At 38.2% G+C, this 22205-nt stretch overlaps 1 protein-coding gene across 1 annotated transcript in view; it reads left to right on the forward strand.

The window, feature by feature from the left end:
- Positions 1–17311, forward strand: part of HDAC11 (histone deacetylase 11) — a 178994-nt gene extending 161683 nt beyond the window's left edge. Inside the window, 1 exon segment of the mRNA XM_053689395.1 lies at positions 16400–17311. Within this exon segment, the coding sequence (XP_053545370.1) occupies positions 16400–16609 (210 nt within the window). The 3' untranslated portion in view covers positions 16610–17311.
- Positions 17312–22205: the final 4894 nt, after the last annotated feature.

Raw genomic sequence — 22205 nt, forward strand, 5'->3', positions numbered from 1 at the left:
TAAAATTTAACAGGGGGGCGGAGCTTGGCCATTCAGGGAAATGGCCACCTAATTATTTAGCTCCTAGGCCCCACTTCCCAATCTGAACAAAAATAGCCAAGTGGTCGCCACATCATCGACATCCACAGAGCACACTGGGAACAAAAATTGGCAAAAAAAGAGCCTCCATCAGGAAAACGAATCCATTTTTCAGAAACCGGAAGTAGAGGACAGACACCGCAGCTCTCGAGATCAAGCCGACATGATCCTGTCATAATTAGCAGACCACAAGCAAACGACGGCCTTTACACTCAGTCACCCTTCCTCTGTCCCCACTTCAATGCTGACATCGAAGAAGCCAGCAAACAGGGCTAAAATCGGAGCTCTTCCCTGAGACCACGTGACCGGACCGGGACACACCAGCATAAAACCGGCTGCTGTTTTAAAACCCACACAGCAGTGAAAAAAGGTAAGATAGCTTCAATTAACCTAGGGGACATAACAGTCCATAACCACATTAGACTGCCACTATAAAATAAAACAACTCTGAGCTAAAGTATGGCTTATCACCTCAACACACTCATTTAAATAAGGCTCCAGCACACAGACTCCTAACGTTATCAGTGCCTCACTACACACAGCCAAAAGGGACGCTGTCACTGTACTTATACAGTGCATCCACCACCTTAAGGGCCAAGGAATAAAAGCCCACAAGTAGTATAAGGGGCCTGTACCAACTGCCAACATCCCCTACACTTGGCATAAACTTGCCCATTATACCTTATTTACCAACACCTCACAAAAACTGTGACTAATACCATTAAAACTAGATATGCCTGGCCGCAGAACTAGCAAAGCAGATAACCAAAGCAGTGTTAAAACCCATACAACAATACCTCAAACAACAAGAACCCATAAATAAAGTGCCAAAAATGGACATCGCTAACAACACCACCCCAGCAGCGCACCAACAACCCTCGCAAGCAGCTGCAAGCACCTCAACATTAACCAAAGATGACTTGCAAGCCCTATGTACAAAAGAAGACATTAAAGATATAATTGGAGAAGTCAAAAATTGGTACGGTGAACTCAAAAAAGACCTATCTAAAGTAACTCGTAGGGTTTCTGTTCTTGAAAAGAGCCACAACACTGCCTACAACGATATAAAACACATCTCAAAAGTGGCATACAACCAATAAGAAACTATACACCAGTTATTGGAGAAAGTAGAGGATCTAGATAATAGAGGTAGATGCAACAGTTTGCGTATACGCAGCATCCCAGAGTCAATTCTACCAAACGCAATAGAAGGCTGCCTCCAAGACTTAATCAGGACCCTCAAAATAACTCACCAGATGTATATATTGAGAGAGCATACAGAGCTCTAAGGTCAAAACCACCCCTGAAAGCACCACCCAGGGACATAATTGTGAAGCTCCTTAACCACAAAGACAGAAGAAATATTGCGGCAGACCAGACAAAAACAAAGGATAATGCATGCCGGCATCCATATACAGATATTTGCATACTTAAGCCCGACTACATTGCAGAAGAGGAGAGATCTTCACTTCAGTCCTGAGGGAGCAGAAGATATCATACAGATGGGGATTCCCAGTCAGTAGCATCGCCTCCAAAGGCGATACCACAGCCACCTTCAAATCACTGGAGGACTAACCAAGATTCAATAAAACTCTACAACTCAACATCCCACAGGACTGTCAACTCAACACAAGAGAAAAGCAACCAACAAGTAACCTTACCCAAGATTCCCCTCAGACAGAAAGTGCCAGATCACACCCTTCATCTATGAACCAAGACACAGACACCACCTTATCTACAGAGCAAGCCAAAATGGACTGACATTACCAGCGAACCACTGCGGCTACTGGTCGTATATAAATGTTATTTATCTTACAATTTTTTAGGTTTGGGAGTGAGGATACTACCCTTATTGTTAATTTTACTGTTGCAGGACTTTGTTCATTAATAACAGAACTTTTTACCTAAGATTTTTAGTTTATTCTAACACTTGCAATAAATCCTGTGAGTAAGGTAACTTTATCTCTGTTAGAAACTTCTACGAGATTATTACACATTTTTCCAGTTTAACTACAAACATTATTGCAATTTTTTGTTTTACAACTGTTATAATTTTAGCACTGTTTCACACCATTTAAGACTACACACCTCGGAGCAAAAGCAGGTACACTTTCTGATCAAACACTAAGCTACCCATACACAATGACAACAACCATGCATACAATCACCATTACCACCAAAAACACGAAAAGGTTAAACAGCCCAGAAAAAGGTCAATGGTGTGTAAGGACCTACATAACACCTCAAGCGATATCCTGTTTGTCAAGGAAACACATTTTAAGAGGGGACATGAACCAAAATTGATGAGCCATAAATACAGAACAAGCTCTCTAGCTTCGGGTAGCTCCAAAAAAGGGGGAGTAGGAATCTTGCTTAAAACTTAATTACACTTCCAGGCCACATATACAGAAACAATCCTTGTGGGATTGTTATACAACAGACCGATCACCCTCGCCAACATATACCTGCTGAATAAAGAGCAACATCACCTCTTCAAAAACATAACTAACTCACTATTAGAACACGCACAAGGGACATTATTTCTAGGAGGGGACTTTAACTTACCTCTGGACCCAATAGTAGACACTTCCACTGGGATTACAAGCACTTCTAAACGAGTCTCCAACTACATGCACCTACTGAAACTGCATGACATCTGGAGGACATACAACCCACACACTAGGGATTATACATTTTGCTGGCACCCACACAATACGTACACAAGAATTGAATACATTCACACTGACCAGATTGGACTTTCTATGATTACAGACTCAAACATTCTACCAATTACCTGGTTAGACCACGCACCTATGCAATGTACAGTGGAATGGCCAGATATCCCTCAACGCCCCTTTCTCTGGAGGTTAGACGAGTTCATGCTAGGGAACACCCTAATTAAACAGGCAGTAGACCAATCTATATGAAACTATTTCAGAGAAAATGACACAGTAAACAACACCAACCACGTTGTGGGAGGCACGCAAGTGTGTAGTAAGGGGTGAATTGATAGCACACAAGGCAAAGAAAACAAAAAACAAATAGACAGTTTCTAAACTCCTTTATGGCCCAGATAAGTTTCTGGGGAAAAGCACACAAGAAAGACCTACAATCCACTAGTATATTAGAATCCTTAACACAAACCAGACAAACCTTAAAAGATTACCTCATAAAAGAACACCCAAAAAAAGCTGCATTATTGAAACAAAAATACTTTGATGTGAAAAACAAATCAGGATCATCCCTTGCAGACGCTCTGAAAAGAAAGCAACTCAACACACATATACACTCTATAATAAACAAACATGGAGACACTCAAAAGGACAGCAAAAACATAGCAGAGATATTTAGACACTACTATGCGACATTATACAACATACAAAACATAGCCACGCTACAGGACATAGAAACATACCTAGCTGACCTGGACTTACCGATCCTAGACAATGAAGAAGCTGACAATCTAAACTTACCCATAACAGATACAAAGAGCAATCAAAGACATGTCCGGAGGCAAAAGCCCAGGACCTAACGGCCTAAGTAGGAAATACTTTAAGACTTACATTCTCCACCTTACAACACCCTTAACAAACATATTAAATTCACTACTACATACAGAGGGACTGACAAGCAACATGCTGGAAGCTCACATTACAGTTGTCCCTAAACCAGGAAAACAACCAAACAGACCCGAGAATTTTCACCCCATATCACTATTAAAGGGACAGTCTACACCAGAATTGTTATTGTTTTAAAATATAGATAATCCCTTTTTTACCCATTCCCTAGTTTTGCATAACCAACACAGATATATTTATATATTTTTTACCTCTGTGATTATCTTGTATCTAAGCCTCTGCAGACTGCCCCTTTATTTCAGTTCTTTTGACAGACTTGCAGTTTAGCCAATCAGTGATGGCTCCCAGGTAACTTCACGTGCACGAGCACAGTGTTATCAATTCGAAAAACATGAACTAACACCCTCTAGTGGTGAAAACCTGTTAAAATGCATTCTTAAGAGGCGGCCTTCAAGGTCTAAGAAATTAGCATATGAACCTCCTAGGTTAAGCTTTCAACTAAGATTACCAAGAGAACAAAGAAAAATTGATGATAAAAGTAAATTGAAAAATTGTTTAAAATTACATGCCCTATCTGAATCATGAAAGTTTTTTTGGGACTAGACTGTCCCTTTAAATTCAGGCACAAAAATTTTCCCCAACATTCTAGCCACCAGACTAAATCAACACCAACCGAAATTAGTGAACAATAATCAATTGTGATTCATATCAGGAAGGGAGGCTAAGGATAACACCCTGAAAACTTTACAAATTATAAATCATGCGCAAAATACAAACACCCCTAGTATCCATGGATGCAGAAAAAGCATTTGACTGAGTTAATTGGCTTTTTCTACAAACAGTAATACAGAAAAGGAAATTCAGAGACAAATTCCTTAACCAAATTTTTTCACTATATTCATGCCCCACAGCCAAAGTTAAGGTAAATGGACTTTTGTCAGACAAATTCTACATATACAACGGCACAAGACAAGACTGCCCCCTCTCGCCTGCCCTTTTCAAACAACAAATTAATCACAGGCATCCAAATTGATAATACTGAGCATAAATTGGCATTATATGCTGATGACGTTCTTCTCACTCTTACTAAGATTAAAACCTCTATACCTAAAACACTGGAGACATTTGAGGAATTTGGACGAGTTTCCAACTTCCTCTTAAACCTCACAAAATCTGAAATGTTAAATATCAACTTCAAGGACCGAGAATTAAACCATTTGACCTCCAACTGCCCAATTAAAAGACAAAAAATAAGTCTAAAATATCTAGGTATCTATTTAGCCCCAGACATCCTAACAATATTCCAATCAAATTATAAATTAATGGAAAAAACTATGACAGACCTATCAAGTTTGAAAGACAAATCCATTTCATGGATTGGTAGAAAAAAAACATGGTAAAAATGAATATCCTACTGCAAACCACCCCCATACATCTCCCGCCACAATACCTCAACAAAATACAATCTTTAATAGAACAATATATATGGCAGGGCTCCAGACCCAGAATAGCAAAACAGACAATGTACCTACCCAAAGACAGAGGAGGACTAAGTGTACCAAACATACATACCTACAAAGAAGCTATAATGCTACATAGACTACTAGATTGGTGCACAAACAACATAAACAAACAATGGGTCCAGATAGATAGGACTTTGCAACACAGGAATAGCTGCATGGATACCTCCCAAACAAAGACTTGCTAAAATACAATAATACCCCCTCCTGACAGAATTTTTTTACAACATGGGATAAGCTAACAAGCACATCAACAAACATCTCCAACCTTCTCTTCCCCATGTCTCCCATTTGCCATAATCCAACGTTACCTTGGAACCACAGAGACACGCAACCAGACTTAAGTTGCTACATAAAGAATAGAATCATATACATTTTTTGCAAAGACAAAACATATAGACGACTAACCGATATTCAAGAAAATCATCTTGACATATCCTTAAACTGATACTCCTACTCACAAATATGCCACTACTTGGACACTCACCCCAAAAAAACAACACAACTAGAAACCTTACACCATTTGAAAACTTGTGTTAACTAGAAAAAAAACTAAACATGCTATCTCTATATTATATAAACTAGTACTCCTTAGAGACACACAGAAATTTCCAATGTACATCAACTCATGGGATAAAGAACTAGGATCCAACATCACATTCAAAGACTGGACAATATCCTTTAGAATCACCAAACAATCGTTAATATTCACAAGGGTTTTGGAAACAAATTGCAAATACCTAACGAGCTGGTACCTCACACCTAGCAGACTGGACACAATTTACAAAACAGCCAACAATAAGTGCTGGAGGGGATGCGGAGAAATAGGCAACCCAACATATATATGGTGGCATTGCAGCAAACTGGACAAATATTAAACGAATGTCAGACATAATAGGGAAACACTTGCCAAACGATCCGCAGATCCTCCTATACTTATCACTAACTAAGCTTAACGAAACCACTGCTAGAGACTTACTGATACTTATGCTAAACAGCGCAAAATCCTTAATTCCAAAACATTGGGAATCTGACATAACCCTCACAGAAAAGGAGTGGGACAACCAGGTAGAAAACCTCCTGCATTTAGAGAAATACCGGTATCACCTCCAATCCGATACACACAACCAAAACTGAGCCTCACTCGTACACATTCGCTGCATTAGTCCTGACACTCACAAAACTTGTACCCTTCTTTGTGTTATGTGTATTGAAAAAATGCAAACTGTTAAAATAAGTGCCTAAAAAAATGTCATGTATGAACCTGTTCATCTACATACCCAACATGGAATATATGCCTCAGAAAATTGTAAATTCAGATCTGGAAAAATGGATATTTCTTCACAACAAGTTTATTTTACCTATACTTATGTAATACTTTGTTCTTATGTGATAGAAATATTTTTGCCTATGTTTTGTCAAACTTTCAAACAATAAAAAGATTAAAAAAATAAATAAAAATAAAATACATTTAACAATACAGTTACACTCATAATAACACCATCTTATAAGAGATATTTAAAAAAAAATTGTGATAAAAAGTTATAAGGGCTCAAAGATGTTAGAAAAAACAAGTCATGCAAATGGCTTTAACATAGAGATACATACATATATACACATGTCTAAATATGTATATGCATGTGTATGTATATATATTTATATGTGTGTGTAATATATATATATATATATACAGTGTGAATATATATATATATATATATATGTATTTATGTGATCTCTTTATATTGGGTGCAATTTTTGGCAGCCATTTATTTCTTTTTAATGGCATGTCAAGTCCAGGGGGCCTATCTATCAAGCTCCAAAAGGAGCTTGATGGCCCGTGTTTCTGGCGAGTCTTCAGACTTGCCAGAAACAGCAGTTATGAAGCATCAGTCACAAAGACCACTGCTCCATAACCTGTCCGCCTGCTCTGAGCAGGCGGACAGACATCGCCAGAAATCAACCCCCCTGCTGGCGGCCGCGAGTCTGCAGGGGGCGGCGTTGCACCAGCAGCTCTTGTGAGCTGCTGGTGCAATGCTGAATACGGAAACTATTTGAAAAGTGGTTGAATCAATCTCCACTCTAGCTAGACAGGCTACTATTCCTTTAGAGGACAACACTTCATTCAAGGATCCCATGGACAGAAAGCTTGAAGCATTTTTTGGAGATCTTTTAAGCTGCCTTGCTATATGTTTATTCTAGTTGTCAGTGTATTCTTCAATGCTGCAGCTACTACAGTCTAGTGTGACATTTCTGACCTTATCGCTCAAGGATCACTTGAAGTTGGTCAAGACTGCCAAGAGTTTAATTTGTGACACAGCTGTTGAAATGACTCATATTAATGTGAAACGTGCTAGACTGATGATATGGCATCTAAAAGCAGACTTATTTCCCTTCCTTTCAAGGGAAAGATTTTGTTTGGACCTTTACTGGATGCTATTATTGCAATGTTATTATTGCAACAGTCACTGAAGTTAAAGGAGCTTTCCTGCCACAAGACAAAAAAGCTAAGGACATGGTTAGGTCCGCTGGACATTAATAAGACCACAAGTGATGACTTGTGGACTCTCACCTTTACGAAAGAAATTAATATATTAGGTAAGCATACATTTTTTGTTTTATTTCAAAAGATAGTCCACAGGCCATCACATGAGACTACCAAAAATGAGTGCAGCACCATTCATTATATTTTTCTCTGTAATGTGTTCCCATCTGACAGCTATAGATTATTAAAACAATTTAAAATCACTCTTATGTTTATTATTGTCGTTGAAATAGCTGATTGTCAGCAATGAAACCACCACACAAAATAAAAAAATAATTTTAAGTATTGGTCTCTTTTAAGTATTTGTTTCTTCCTACAAGCTCAGCCGATTAGAATGGGCATATTTTTGAGTACAATGTGTTATAAGCCTTAAAGGAGCAGTTTTCAATACATTTAATAGACTGCAGCTGTCATTTGGAACATGTTAAGGGGAAAATAGTTTTACGGTATACTGTCCCTTTTAAGTACCACTTTAGTTTTGTTTGTTTTTTGTAAAATGTTGATTTTTCCGCACTCTATATAGAGAGGTCAAAAAGCTAATTCTGTAACCTAAGTTTTCTTAAGAATATTGCAAAAACCATCTACTGATTTGCAGCATTCTGGAGAGAATTTAAGGTAGAAAATTTGCTTTCTGGTCTCTCTAAGGGGAAAGTATGGTCCCTGAGGGGGTCCGCGACCCATAGCTTGGGGGTCCGCAAAAAATGTATATGTATTTTAGAATTTAACTGAGATATCTCAATAAGAGTGAAAAAAATTAATGAGACAGATTAGATGAACAATGGTTCTCAACAATATTGAGGCAGGCGAGAAAAATAGAAAATATATATTGAAAAAATTATTTGTTTTTATAACGTTATAATTTTTTAAACAAACAGCTTACAATTGTAACACATTTGTTTAACCTGTATCTGAGGATACAGACTGTGAAGGAATTAGGCAGTTCAGTAAGTGAAGAGGTTAATAATCTCAACTGACAAATGCTGTTGCTTACTTGTTAGAGAGGAGATTTCTGTAGTAATGATATATCTGCAGGCAAACTAAGACACAACCAACAGGAACTGCAGCTGCTCCAGGAAGTCTGCTGTGAGAAAAGGATTTTTCTAAACCTGAGAGTGAGGAGGTGAACGGCACTGCAAGCTGAGTCTCAGAGATGATGTCGGCTTGGTAGAAGTGAGGCTGTGACGTCACACAGACACGGAGACAAACATAAATCAAAGTCTCCTAATAGAACAAAAAGTTTAGATCCTTAAACAAATAATTACAATCGTCAGAGAGGAGTAATAGTTCCACAGGGAATTCCAGTAAACAATGAGCTGAAGGGAGAAAAGCATAAATTCCTGAAGGTTCTCTCGCACCCTCTCGGCGAGGTCCTTCAGTCGGTCTCTGAATTCTAGGACGTACCCCACAATGGAGGGTCCTTCCTCCCCCACTGATCCTTCCCAGTAGGCTCTCAATAGGTCTAGGGGCCCCCTCACCCTCCGGCCATATACTAAATTCAAAGGGGGAGAATCCAGTAGATTCCTGGGGCACCTCTCGGGATGCAAACAGGAGGTGCGGCAGGTATCTTTCCCAGTCTTTGTGAGAGGCCAAGAACATCTTAAAGGATTACTTTCTGTTATAATTTTTAAGCTAATCAACTAACATATTAAAGTTAATAAACATTAATTAAAACCTACTGACCTATATTTTCTCCAAAACGAAGTTTCATAACGTTCTAAAAGTTATATCTTTTATTCACCGATGATGTCACGTTATCCTTCCCACTATATTCAGCACTGAGTGTTCAAAATACTTAAACCAATAACTTTTTGTTTAAAGCGCCATTTTGAAACCTAGGTATTGTAAACGGATTGGTACAGAGCAAAGGATACCCACGGAGTGGGTTTGGAAAACAATTAAATTTGCAGACAAGATTTCTGATATACGGTAGAGATATGTTAATGAAATGCTATTGATAAAAAGCGTATTTGGGGTAGTTAGTAACAGGCATAGAAAATATTTACTTACAGTGGCCCTTTAAGCAACTGCTTCAGGGTCCTGTTGAACTTCTCTCACAACCCATTAGTCTGGGGGTGGTATGGAGCGCTTTGCAGGGGTTTTATCCTGCAAAGCCTCCACAGCTGCCGGGTGAGCTCAGCAGTGAACTGGGTTCCTTGGTCTGAGATCACTTCCCAGGGAAAACGCACCCTGGCAAATATCCGGAGCAGGGCATCCGCACTGTTTCTGCCGGGATATTGGACAGAGGGATGGCCTCTGGGTGCTGGTTGGCATAATCTACCACTGTCAGTATATACTTTTTCCTGGAGGGGCTGGGACGGGACAGGGGACCAACAATATCTACAGCTACCCTGCTGAAGGGTACTGCTGCTCCATCCGAAGAGGGCTTCAGTTGGTGGTTTGAATGTTCCAGGTATAGATAGATAGATATAACTTTTTGGAAAAACGATTCCTCTTAAAATAAAAGAAACATATGCGACCGTTGTGAGCTACCTAATTTCATAGCTGAGCTAGCTGATTGTGGAGCTGTTTTTTATTTCAGAATAAATTGTTTGTGACTATTTACTCTTGTAAGTACTTTCCATTTAGTTTTCCATTTTGTGTTATATGGTGTACACTATGTCCATAAAGATTTGAAGATTCTTGTGCAGAACAACACATGATTCAGGCCAGATTACCAGTTAAACTTTATGCCCCCTGAAAAGAGTGTTGTGTGGTGTTTCCTACTCATCCTTCTCAACTGTACTGCTTATATCTTGTCATCTATTATTGAGAACAGTACATTCTTTCCTTTGCATATGCTGTACATTTATTGCTTACTATTGTGTTTTCTACCTGTGTCAATAATCGCATTATTTATATCTTAGTTAGAATGTAGACTTTGTTTCACACACATATTTTATATAAAATATAGGTATACAGTGCAAAAACCCTAATACCACAGAGATGGAAAACACAAAGTATACCTACCTTGGATATGTGGATAGAGCAAGTAGACTCACTATTGGCTCTGGAAAGATATTATTTCCGTAGGATAGGAAAGATTGCAACACACAAGCTTTATAATAAAATATCCTAAGTAAAACATCTGCAAACCCTCTACCCTTTGCCTAAGGTGCACCCCTCCCTCTACATCACTACTCTCCCCTTAACCCCCCCTTCGCCCGCGCTCGACAATGTCATAGACAGGCCTGACTGAGAGTAAGAATAAGAATGTATTATTATGTTGACAGAGAACACTCCGAGAGAGAGAGAGAGCCTTTGAGACATTATTCATCCAACCTCTTGTTAACTTTGTTGTTGCTCTATTATATGTATACTCGTGAATCTAAAAATCTCAAGTCTTAGTACGACTGTCCAGCCAAGTATATAAGACCATTAGATGTGGACTGGCTAATCATCAAAGAACTCTCTAGAAACAAAACTTCACACAAGCTGGAACACTGGACTATATAGTTCTTTTTTTTGGCATAAGACAGTCTTGCTTATAGAGCTGCATTGCAAGGAGTAATAACCTGTTTATGATTCATTACTGGCTCTTTTATTGATGTACAGAGCACTCTCTCTCTTACTCTTTTTGTTTTATTTTGTACCATATTTACTATTTCAATAAAGATATTTAAAACTCAAAAAAAATAAAAAAAATTTTTATAGGTATACATTCCACTTGTTATATGCACATATATACAGTATATGTGTACATATATATATATGTGTATATATATATATACTGTATGCATATATGTGTGTATATATATATATATATATATATATATATATAAATGCAGTCACCAATCAGCAATCGCTATCCAGAGTGTTGAACAAAAAATGGGCCAGCATGTAAGCTTTACATTCCTGCTTTTTCAAATAAAGATACCAAGAGAATGAAGAAAAACTGATACTAGGAGTAAATTAGAAAGTTACTTAAAATGGTATGCTCTATCTGAATCATAAAAGAAAAAATTGGTTTCAGTATCCCCTTAAAGGGACATCAAACCCAACATTTTTTCAGATAGAGAATACAATTTTAAACAATTTTCTAATTTACTTCTATTATCTAATTTGCTTAATTCTCTTGATATTCTTGCCTGAAAAGCATATCTAGATAAGCTCAGTAGCTGATGATTGGTGGCTGCACATAGATACCTTGTGTGATTGGCTGACCCATGTGCATTGCTATTTCTTCAACAAAGGATATCTAAAGAAAGATGCAAATTAGAAAATAGATGTAAATTGGAATGTTGTTTAAATTTGTTTTCTCTGTCTGAATCATGAAAGAAAAATTTGGGGTTTAATGTCCCTTTAAATGTATGCATATATTTGTATTTGAAATAGCTGTTTTGCCAAATAAAAACATCACTTGTTCTCCAAGACATGCCCATAACAATAGACTTGAACTGAATATAAAGCAGCCTTGCTAATGTCATCTATCGGCTAGATTACGAGTTTTGCGTTATGAGTAAAAAAGCAGCAACGCTGCTTTTTCACTACTGCTGCTATTACGAGTCTTGTAGGTACAGCTGTCCCGCACACTTTTTTGGCCGTACAGCAAATTAACTTACGCAATTTTTGTAAAGTCTTTTTTCAATGGGACATAGCGCTGATATTACAAGCTTTTTTTGGAGGCCAAAAAGTGAGCGGTACAGCCTATCCCGCTAGATTCGTAACGCATTCTAAAGTCAGTAGTTATGAGTTTTACACTACAAATCTGTAGCATGAAACTAATAACTTAAGTGTTAAAAAGTACACTAAGACCCATAAACTACCTATTAAGCCCTAAACCGAGGCCCTCCCGCATCGCAAACACTAAAATAAAATTATTAAAGGAACACTGAACCCAAATTTTTTCTTTCGTGATTCAGATAGAGCATGAAATTTTAAGCAACTTTCTCATTTACTCCTATTATCAAATTTTCTTCATTCTCTTGATATCTTTATTTGAAATGCAAGAATGTAAGTATAGATGCCAGCCCATTTTTGGTGAACAACCTGGGTTGTTCTTGCTGATTGGTGGATAAATTCATCCACCAATAAAAAAGTACTGTCCAGAGTGCTGAACCAAAATAAAAGCTTAGATGCCTTCTTTTTCAAATAAAGATAACAAGAGAACGAAGAAAAAATGATAATAGGAGTAAATTAGAAAGTTGCTTAAAATTGCATGCTCTATCTGAATTATGAAAGAAAAAATTTGGGTTCAGTGTCCCTTTAACCCCTAATCTGCCGCTCCGGACATCGCCACCACTAGAATAAACATATTAACCCCTAAACCGCCGCACTCCCACATCGCAAACACTAGTTACATATTATTAACCCCTAATTTGCCGTCCCTAACATCGCTGCCACCTACCTTAATTTATTATCCCCTAATCTGCCGTCCCCAACGTAGCCGCCACTATACTAAAGTTATTAACCCCTAAACCTAAGTCTAACCCTAACACCCACTAACTTAAATGTAATTAAAATAAATCTAAATAAAACCTACTATTAATAACTAAATAATTCCTATTTAAAACTAAATACTTACCTGTAAAATAAACCCTAAACTAGCTGCAATATAACTAATTGTTACATTGTAGCTATCTTAGGTTTTATTTTTATTTTACAGGCAGGTTTGTATTTATTTTAACTAGGTAGAATAGTTACTAACTACCTAGCTAAAATAAATACAAATTTACCTGTAAAATAAAACCTAACCTGTCTTACACTAACATCTAACCTTACACTACAATTAAATAAATTACCTAAATTAAATACAATTAACTAAATTAAATAAAAATACAGAAATTACAAAAAAAACCTCACTAAACTACACAAAATAAAAAACAAATTACAAGATATTTAAACTAATTATACCTAATCTAATAGCCCTATCAAAATAAAAAAGCCCCCCCCCCCCAAATAAAAAAACCCTAGCCTAAACTACCAATAGCCCTTAAAAGGGCCTTTTGCGGGGTATTGCCCCAAAGAAATCAGCTCTTTTACTTGTAAAAAAAATACAAACAACCCCCTAACAGTAAAACCCACCACCCACACAACCAACCCCCCAAATAAAACCCTAACTAAAAAAAACTAAGCTCCACATTGCCCTGAAAAGTGCATTTGGATGGGCATTGCCCTTAAAGGGCATTTAGCGCTATTGCTGCCCAAACCCTAATCTAAAATTAAAACCCACCCAATAAACCCTTAAAAAACACTAACCCCCGAAGATCCACTTACAGTTTTGAAGACCCGACATCCATCGTCAACAAAGCCGGGAGAAGTCCTCAACAAAGCAGCAAGAAGTCCTCAAAGAAGCCAGGAGAAGTCTTCATCCAAGCCGGGAGTAGTGGTCCTCCAGACGGGCAGAAGTCTTCATCCATCCGTCGAGGAGCGGGTCCATCTTCAAGACATCCGGCGCGGAGCATCCTCTTCTTATGACGACTCCTGTCGAATGAAGGTTCCTTTAAGTGACGTCATCCAAGATGGCGTCCCTTAGATTCCGATTAGCTGATAGAATTCTATCAGCCAATCGGAATTAAGGTTGAAAAAAATCCTATTGACTGATGCAATCAGCCAATAGGATTAAACTTCAATCCAATCAGCCAATAGGATTGAGCTCGCATTCTATTGGCGACGGTGACGTTGGGGGCGGCAGATTAGGGGTTAATAAATGTAGGTAGGTTGCGGCGACATTGGGGGCGGGAGATTAGGGGTTAATAAATGTAGGTAGGTAGGTTGCGGCGACATTGGGGGCGGGAGATTAGGGGTTAATAAATATAGTGTAGGTGTCGGCCATGTTGGTGGCAGCAGATTAGGGGTTAATAAGTGTAGGTAGGTGGCGGCGACATTGGGGGCGCCAGATTAGGGGTTAATAAATGTAATGAAGGTGTTGGCGATGTTGGGGGCGGCAGATTAGGGGTTAATAAATGTAGGTAGGTTGCGGCGACATTGGGGGCGGGAGATTAGGGGTTAATAAATGTAGGTAGGTAGGTTGCGGCGACATTGGGGGCGGGAGATTAGGGGTTAATAAATATAATGTAGGTGTCGGCGATGTTGGTGGCAGCAGATTAGGGGTTAATAAGTGTAGGTAGGTGGCGGCGACATTGGGGGCGCCAGATTAGGGGTTAATAAATGTAATGAAGGTGTTGGCGATGTTGGGGGCGGCAGATTAGGGGTTAATAAATGTAGGTAGGTTGCGGCAACATTGGGGGCGGGAGATTAGGGGTTAATAAATATAATGTAGGTGTTGGCGATGTTGGGGGCAGCAGATTAGGATTTAATAAGTGTAGGTAGGTGGCGGCGACATTGGGGGCACCAGATTAGGGGTTAATAAGTGTAATGAAGGTGTCGGCGATGTCGGGGCGGCAGATTAGGGGTTAATAAGTGTAAGATTAGGGGTGTTTAGACTCGGGGTTCATGTTAGGGTGTTAGGTGTAAACATAAAATGTGTTTCCCCATAGGAATCAATGGGGCTACGTTACTGAGCTTTACGCTCCTTTATTGCAGGTGTTAGGGGTTTTTTCAGCCGGCTCTCCCCATTGATGTCTATGGGGAAATCGTTCACAAACACGTAAAACCAGCTCACCGCTGACTTAAGCAGCACTGGTACTGGAGTGAGGTATGGAACTCAATTTTGCTCTACGCTCACTTCTTGCCTGTTAACGCCGGGTTTATGAAAACCTGTAATACCAGCGCTGTAGGTAAGTGAGCGGTGACAATAACGTGTTAATACCACACCCCTCTTACCGCAAAACTCGTAATCTAGCCGTTTGTTAGGTATTGAAATACTAATTATGGCTGTGGGGGTTTAAATGAGCAAATAACAAAATTTCCTGCTAGAGAACAGACATAGGTTAAATATGTTTGCAAGCAAAGTTTCTGTGCAAATGATTTTCACTACACAATTGTTTTTTCTTTACCTGTGCATAGAATGACCTGTGAATTACTTTTAATTCAGGAGATTTCAGTGTTAGCTCATGTTTATACATGGTTTTCTTGTTTTAAGTTATAGCTTTTAGTCAATAAAAATCTTAATTGTACAAAATACGGAATTTCTAAACCAAAGGGGTCTGTTGTAATCCTGTCCTATTAATATGTTTGTCCATTAAGACATTAAAGGGATATTATAAAAAAAAACTTTACTTCCATTTTACTTCTGGAACCCACTATGGCAGCAACTTTAAAGGGATACTAAACCCAAAAATGTTTCTATCATGATTCAGATAGAGCATACAATTTTAAGAAACTTTCTAATTTACACCTATTATCACATTTTATTCATTCTCTTGCTATCTTTATTTGAAAAGCAGAAATATACGCTTAGGAGCCGGCCCATTTTTGGTTCAGCACCCTGGGTAGCGCTTGCTAATCGGTGGCTACATTTAGCCACCAATCAGCAAGCACTACCCAGGTGCTAAACCAAAAATGGGCCGGCTCCCAAGCTTTGCATTCTTGCTTTTCAAATAAAGATACCAAGAGAACAAACACAATTGATAATAGGAGTAAATTATAAAGTTGCTTAAAATTGCTGATTTATCTGAATCATGAAAGAAAAAAAAATGGATTTAGTGTCACTTTAAACAATGTTAAACGTGGAAACATTGCTGCAATCAAAAGTGTATAAAGATGTTACTGAAATTTGCATAAAAAAAGAATATCAGTACCATATATTGTCTATTATGACGATGTTCTTTTTTATATTTCAGGGTATTATAAAAAGAGATGAAATTGTGTTTTCTATAGCCAAAAGTTATCATGTTCCTATACTGATGGTCACGTCTGGAGGCTACCAGAAAAGAACTGCGCGGATAATTGCAGACTCCATTCTCAATCTGCACAACCTTGGGCTTATCGATAAAACCTTAGCTACCAGAGAAATGGACAATGCAAACATAGAACTGATGATAAAGAGTTAAGATGACCTCTTACAGCACCTTTTCTGAACAATTTAAAGGGACATTAAACTCAAAATGTAATTCCCCATAAGGGACCAGATTACAATTGCCGCGCTAAATGATTTTAGTATTACAAGATGAAAGTAAATTGTTTGAGCTAGAGCGAAAGGTGACACACTAACATCTGGACTTAACTTCTTCTGCCCATAGACTTTAATCAAGCACGCTAAAGAAAAAAAATCTAACACTTATTACTCGCACGCTACCCCGACACTGCATTAGACCAACTGCACTAACCCCAAAGGTAGTTATGCATAAAACATTCCAATCTTCTTCACTTAGAAGAGAATGTTCTTTTTATTTTTTAAATATATATATTTATGTATATACCTGATTATTTTTTTTGTAAAATACATATCTATATATCTATATGAATATATACAGGTAAAGATTCAGCTGCCTTCATCAGAGTGTGAAGGCGGCTGAATCATTGTGGACGTATACCGAGGGTAGGAGTTTCTTCCTTGAGCACTGCTCTGTGTTCGTTTGACCATAGATATATACATATATGTAAAAAATATCTATTTAAAAATACAAAGAACATTTTCTTCTAAGTGAAAAACATTGGAATGTAAAATATTTACAGTATAAACACATTAAAACACATTATTACATTTAAAAAAAATTAATACAAATGATTGACATGTTTAAAGTTATTTGAGTTGAAAGGGCTCTAAAGTGTATATGTGTTTATATTATGTATATACATGTGTGTATATATGTGTTTATACATGTATATATGTATGTATATAAATATATATAGATAGATACACATAAATAAAGATACATAAATATATACAATCATACACATATTTAGACATTCTATATACAGGTGTGTGTATATATATATATATATATATATATATTATTATTTTTTTTCATGTAAGTGGCAAGAGTCCATGAGCTAGTGATGTATGGGATATACATTCCTACCAGAAGGGGGCAAAGTTTCCCAAACCTCAGAATGCCTATAAATACACCTCCCACCACATACTCCCTATGGAGGTGGTGAAGCAAGATGTGCTTGATTTTCTTATGTGAAAGGCGCTTCTAAGCATTTTGAAGGCCAAGTTCCTCTCAGAGTACAAAGTTTGTCAGAGGGATGTGAAGGGAGTATTGCCTGTTGATTTAGTGGTTTCACCCATGGGAAATACTTTCAAAGGCTCTCGGTAATCAGTCGCAGGGATTCATTTGCCTCCCTTTTCAGATCGACATTACCTCTGCTGATATTTTTCAGTATTGGTTTGGCTGTCTGCTATATGTGGATGGGTGTCTTCTGGTAAGTATGTATAATTTTTTTAAGACACTCTCGGCTATGTTTGGCGCTTTATATTATAAAGCTTTAAATATATGTATTTGTTTATATTTGCCAAGAGTCAGGTCTATGTATATTTCCCTTTTCTGCAGACTATAAGTTTCAGTATGGAATTTATATTTGGGAAGATTATTTAAAAAAAATGTCTTACCTTGGGTTCCAGATTCTTTCAATTTGACTTTGTTTTCCAAATTTTGCGGGCAAATTGGGCTCGCGGGGACGCAAAATGCTGATTTCTTTCTTATGACATGGTGAGTCCACGGATCATCATCAATTACTGTTTGGAATATCACTCCTGGCCAGCAGGAGGAGGCAAAGAGCACACTGTTAAGTATCACTTCCCTTCCCACAAACCCCAGTCATTCTCTTTGCCTGCAGTGCAAGGAAGAGATGAAGCTTAGGTGTCTGATAGGAAGTTTTCTTCAATCAAGATTTTATTATTTTTAAGCAGAGTAGGTTTGCTCTGATCTTTTCTGGGGTCTTGAGAAACAAACAGAGAAACAGTTTGAGAGGCGCAGTGGGGATTGTACCCCACATGTTTCCAATTGCTTAAAAGCCACCACTGCCCTACTGCCCCTCAAACAGTTTTGCTGCCCTCTACTGAAAGCCTGAGTAAGCTTACTGAGTCTTTCTTGTTTTCCACAGGTCCATGTGAGGAGAGGCATCCTCTCATACCGGGTGAACTGTCCTCCTGCCAGACAGCTGAATGTGCAGGTAAGTGCCTGTTGTCTTCTGGGGCTGGGAGGCTGGCACTGAAGGGGTTAAGAACCCTCTGTACTAAATGTGGGAAGCTAAATCCTTCAGGGTAAAGGATGTTTAATGGCAGTGGGCAGGCCCCTCATAAGTGACTTGGAGACTTTCGTTTAACTCCTTTACGGCAAGGAAGGAGTTAACTTTTTAAGGTGGCTCAGTTAAGAATTTTTATTTAATCTGTTCATATAACACATTTATTTCCATTGACTGCCTTTAAGCTTCCTTGCTGGCAGTGGGATTATTGGCAGCTTCTCTGGTCCGGATCGGACTGTTTGGAGGACGCGCTCTCTCTTTTAGAGACGCCTCTTCTATGGGGCTTTTTCAGTTGTTCTCAACACCGATTGTAAGGAGTGCGGAGCTGCTTAATTATTTTGATCTATTTTAATGGCACTGCTAGGTTTTCCTCATGTTTGCAGCAGTTTTTAGTTTGTTTTCTCGGCGGAATGAAGACATTGATCATGATGTGTGTTCGCTTCAGTTCTTGCCGATATTGTTTTTTTCCCGCCTCCTTCCCTTACCGAGCGGAGCGTCGCCATTTTGGTTACTTCAATCAGCATGTCAGAGAGGCAGGTTTGGGGTAGATCCTTGGCGGTCTCTATAACATGAAATTCCTTTACAAGTGAATATAGGAGTCTAGATGTTTACTCTGCCTCGCCCCCCGGTAATTAAAGAATCGGAGCAGGGTTGTGATTTTGGTCATATTGTTTTTCAGATAGCATGTTCTGCCTATTCGCACATTTTATCTGACTAGTATAGATTCTCACACTCCAATTGCAAATGATATTGTTTTTAGCAGCTATGCTTTTCTTACTACAGAGAAGACATCGCTGACAGTGCTGTAGAAAAATTTATTTTCAGTTTCTATGTTTTTATGTACCTCAAAGTATTTACGCCCTATGAGAGTGTTGCTTTATTTTATATTATATTTGAGTCTGGATTGGAACAGGGTCTGGTCTCTTGGGTATTTATTGTTTGTTCAAATGTTTTAGTCCCTTATATCAAAAATGAAATCTTTGAAAATTAAGATATAATTTTATTGAACCTTCTGTTCCTCTAGACATATTTTATACAGCTTAATGAAATGCTGTGCTGCATATAATTGTCAGCTATTGGATGTTTTTTTTAGCTGGCGGCATTTGAGCCTCATGTCTCCAAGGATGATGCTGTTCAGGCATTGCCACAGCTTCTCCTTAAATGTCCCAAGCCTCCATGATATCACATGCAGTGCCCTAAGGTTCCTCTCAATCTCCTGGCGGAGTGTATTTGCTTGCAGATTTTGCAGCTCAGGTATTCCTTGCGGTATCTGCGGCTTAATCTGTTTTTCCTTTCTACAGAGAAAATGCAAGAGGACATTTAATGATTCAGATAGTAAGGTTTCTGTTCCACTCTCTGCTACACAGGTTGATTTCTCTCCTAAGTTTGGGAGGAGGATTCTCCAGTAGTTTCTGAGGGTAAGATCTCAGATATCGGACAGTATAATTCCTTCATCTGATACTGAAGTGGTCTTCTTCAGATGAATGCTTGAGCTCCTCATGTACTGTTAAAGAGTTTTTAGCTACTTGGATGACATTGATTCTCCTGTTGTTGTCAACCTTTGGAAGTTTTTGTCATCTTTTCATTCTAGGATGTTCCTTCCTATGCGGAAGTGTTTCTAGACATGAAATCAAACATTTTCACTGGAATAGGAGAAGCTAGAGATACCTTTATCCCTGTTTTTTTCGTCCTTTTCAGGATTTTCCTGTTCCTCGGATATTCATTGCTTTAAGTAGAAGGGAACTTTTTACTTGGCTCAGAGAACAGCTGGACAGATAGCTCAGCATGCTAAGGCACTGTGGCTGAGCTCTGTAGCAACCCAAGGGTTGCAAATTCTATCCCCGGCGAAGTCCACTCAGCCTTTCATTCAGCGATTTGAGACCCTTACGGGTGATTAGCCGCACTTTACAAGTATACAATACAATTAAAAAATGGATAAGAAGCTGGAAGTTTATTTGACATTTAGAGTGATGCCTTGTCTAATTAGACTTTCTGTGCTAGTACGTGGGGCGTTATATCTGAGAGGTCTACCTGTGGATCAGTGGCACAACCTAGGCTTTATATCTCTGCAGGTGCAGATTCTGGGGGCTAGTTATCAAGCCGTCTACTTTTCTGGCTTCGCCGGCCCAATACGTCCGCCTAAGCTCGCCTACCTTCGCCGCCGCGGACCTGAAAAAATACGCCTAAGTTATCAAATAAAGCTGTCAAAAAGCCGCGGGGCGATGAGCAGCGGACTGTGACAGTTATCACTCATCCGATCTCGCTGCCCTTCGGCTTTTTCCCAGCTTTATTGCTAGCCTGTCACTAAGCACTCACACTAAACTGCACTGTTCTACCCCCTATACCGGCGCCCCCGGAGCCCCCGCAACTCAATAAAGTTACTAACCCCTAAACCGCCGCTCCTAGACCCTGCCGCAACTCTGATAAATGTATTAACCCCTAAACCGCCGCTCCCGGACACCGCTGCCACCTACATTATACCTAGTAACCCCTATCCTGCCCCCCCTATACCGTCGCCCTCTATTATAAAATTATTAACCCCTATCCTGCTGATCCCGCACCTCTCCGCAACTAAATAAATAGTTTAACCCCTAAACCGCCGCTCCATGAACCCGCCGCAACCTATAATAAATTTATTAACCCCTATCCTGCCCCCCACTACGCCGCCGCCACTGTAATAAAATGATTAACCCCTAAACCTAAGTCTAACCCTAACCATAACGCCCCCCTAACTTAAATATTAATTAAATACATCTAAATAAATTAACTCTTATTAACTAAATGAATCCTATTTAAAACTAAATACTTACCTTTAAAATAAACCCTAATATAGCTACAATATAAATAATAATTATATTCTAGCTATCTTAGGATTTATTTTTATTTTACAGGTACCTTTCAATTTATTTTAACCATGTACAATAACTATTAAATAGTTATTAACTATTTAATAGCTTACCTAGCTAAAATAAAGAGAAATGTACCTGTGAAATAAATCCTAACCTAAGTTACAATTACACCTAACACTACACTATACTTTAATAAATTATTCCTATTTAAACTAAATACTTACCTGTAAAATAAACCCTAAGATAGCTACAATATAATTAATAATTATATTCTAGCTATCTTAGGATTTATATTTATTTTACAGGTAACTTTGTATTTATTTTAGCTAGTTAGAATAGTTATTAAATAGTTATTAACTATTTAATAACTACCTAGCTAAAAGAAATATAAAATTACCTGTAAAATAAATCCTAACTTAAGTTACAATTAAACCTAATACTACACTATCATTAAATTAACTAAATAAACTACCTACAAAGAACTACAATGAAATACAATTACATAAACTAACTAAAGTACAAAAAATAAAAAAAGCTAAGTTACAAAAAATAAAAAATTAAGTTACAAACATGTTAAAAATATTACAACAATTTTAAGCTACTTACA

This window comes from Bombina bombina, chromosome 7 (genome assembly GCF_027579735.1).
Source record: "Bombina bombina isolate aBomBom1 chromosome 7, aBomBom1.pri, whole genome shotgun sequence".
Classification (NCBI taxonomy): domain Eukaryota; kingdom Metazoa; phylum Chordata; class Amphibia; order Anura; family Bombinatoridae; genus Bombina; species Bombina bombina.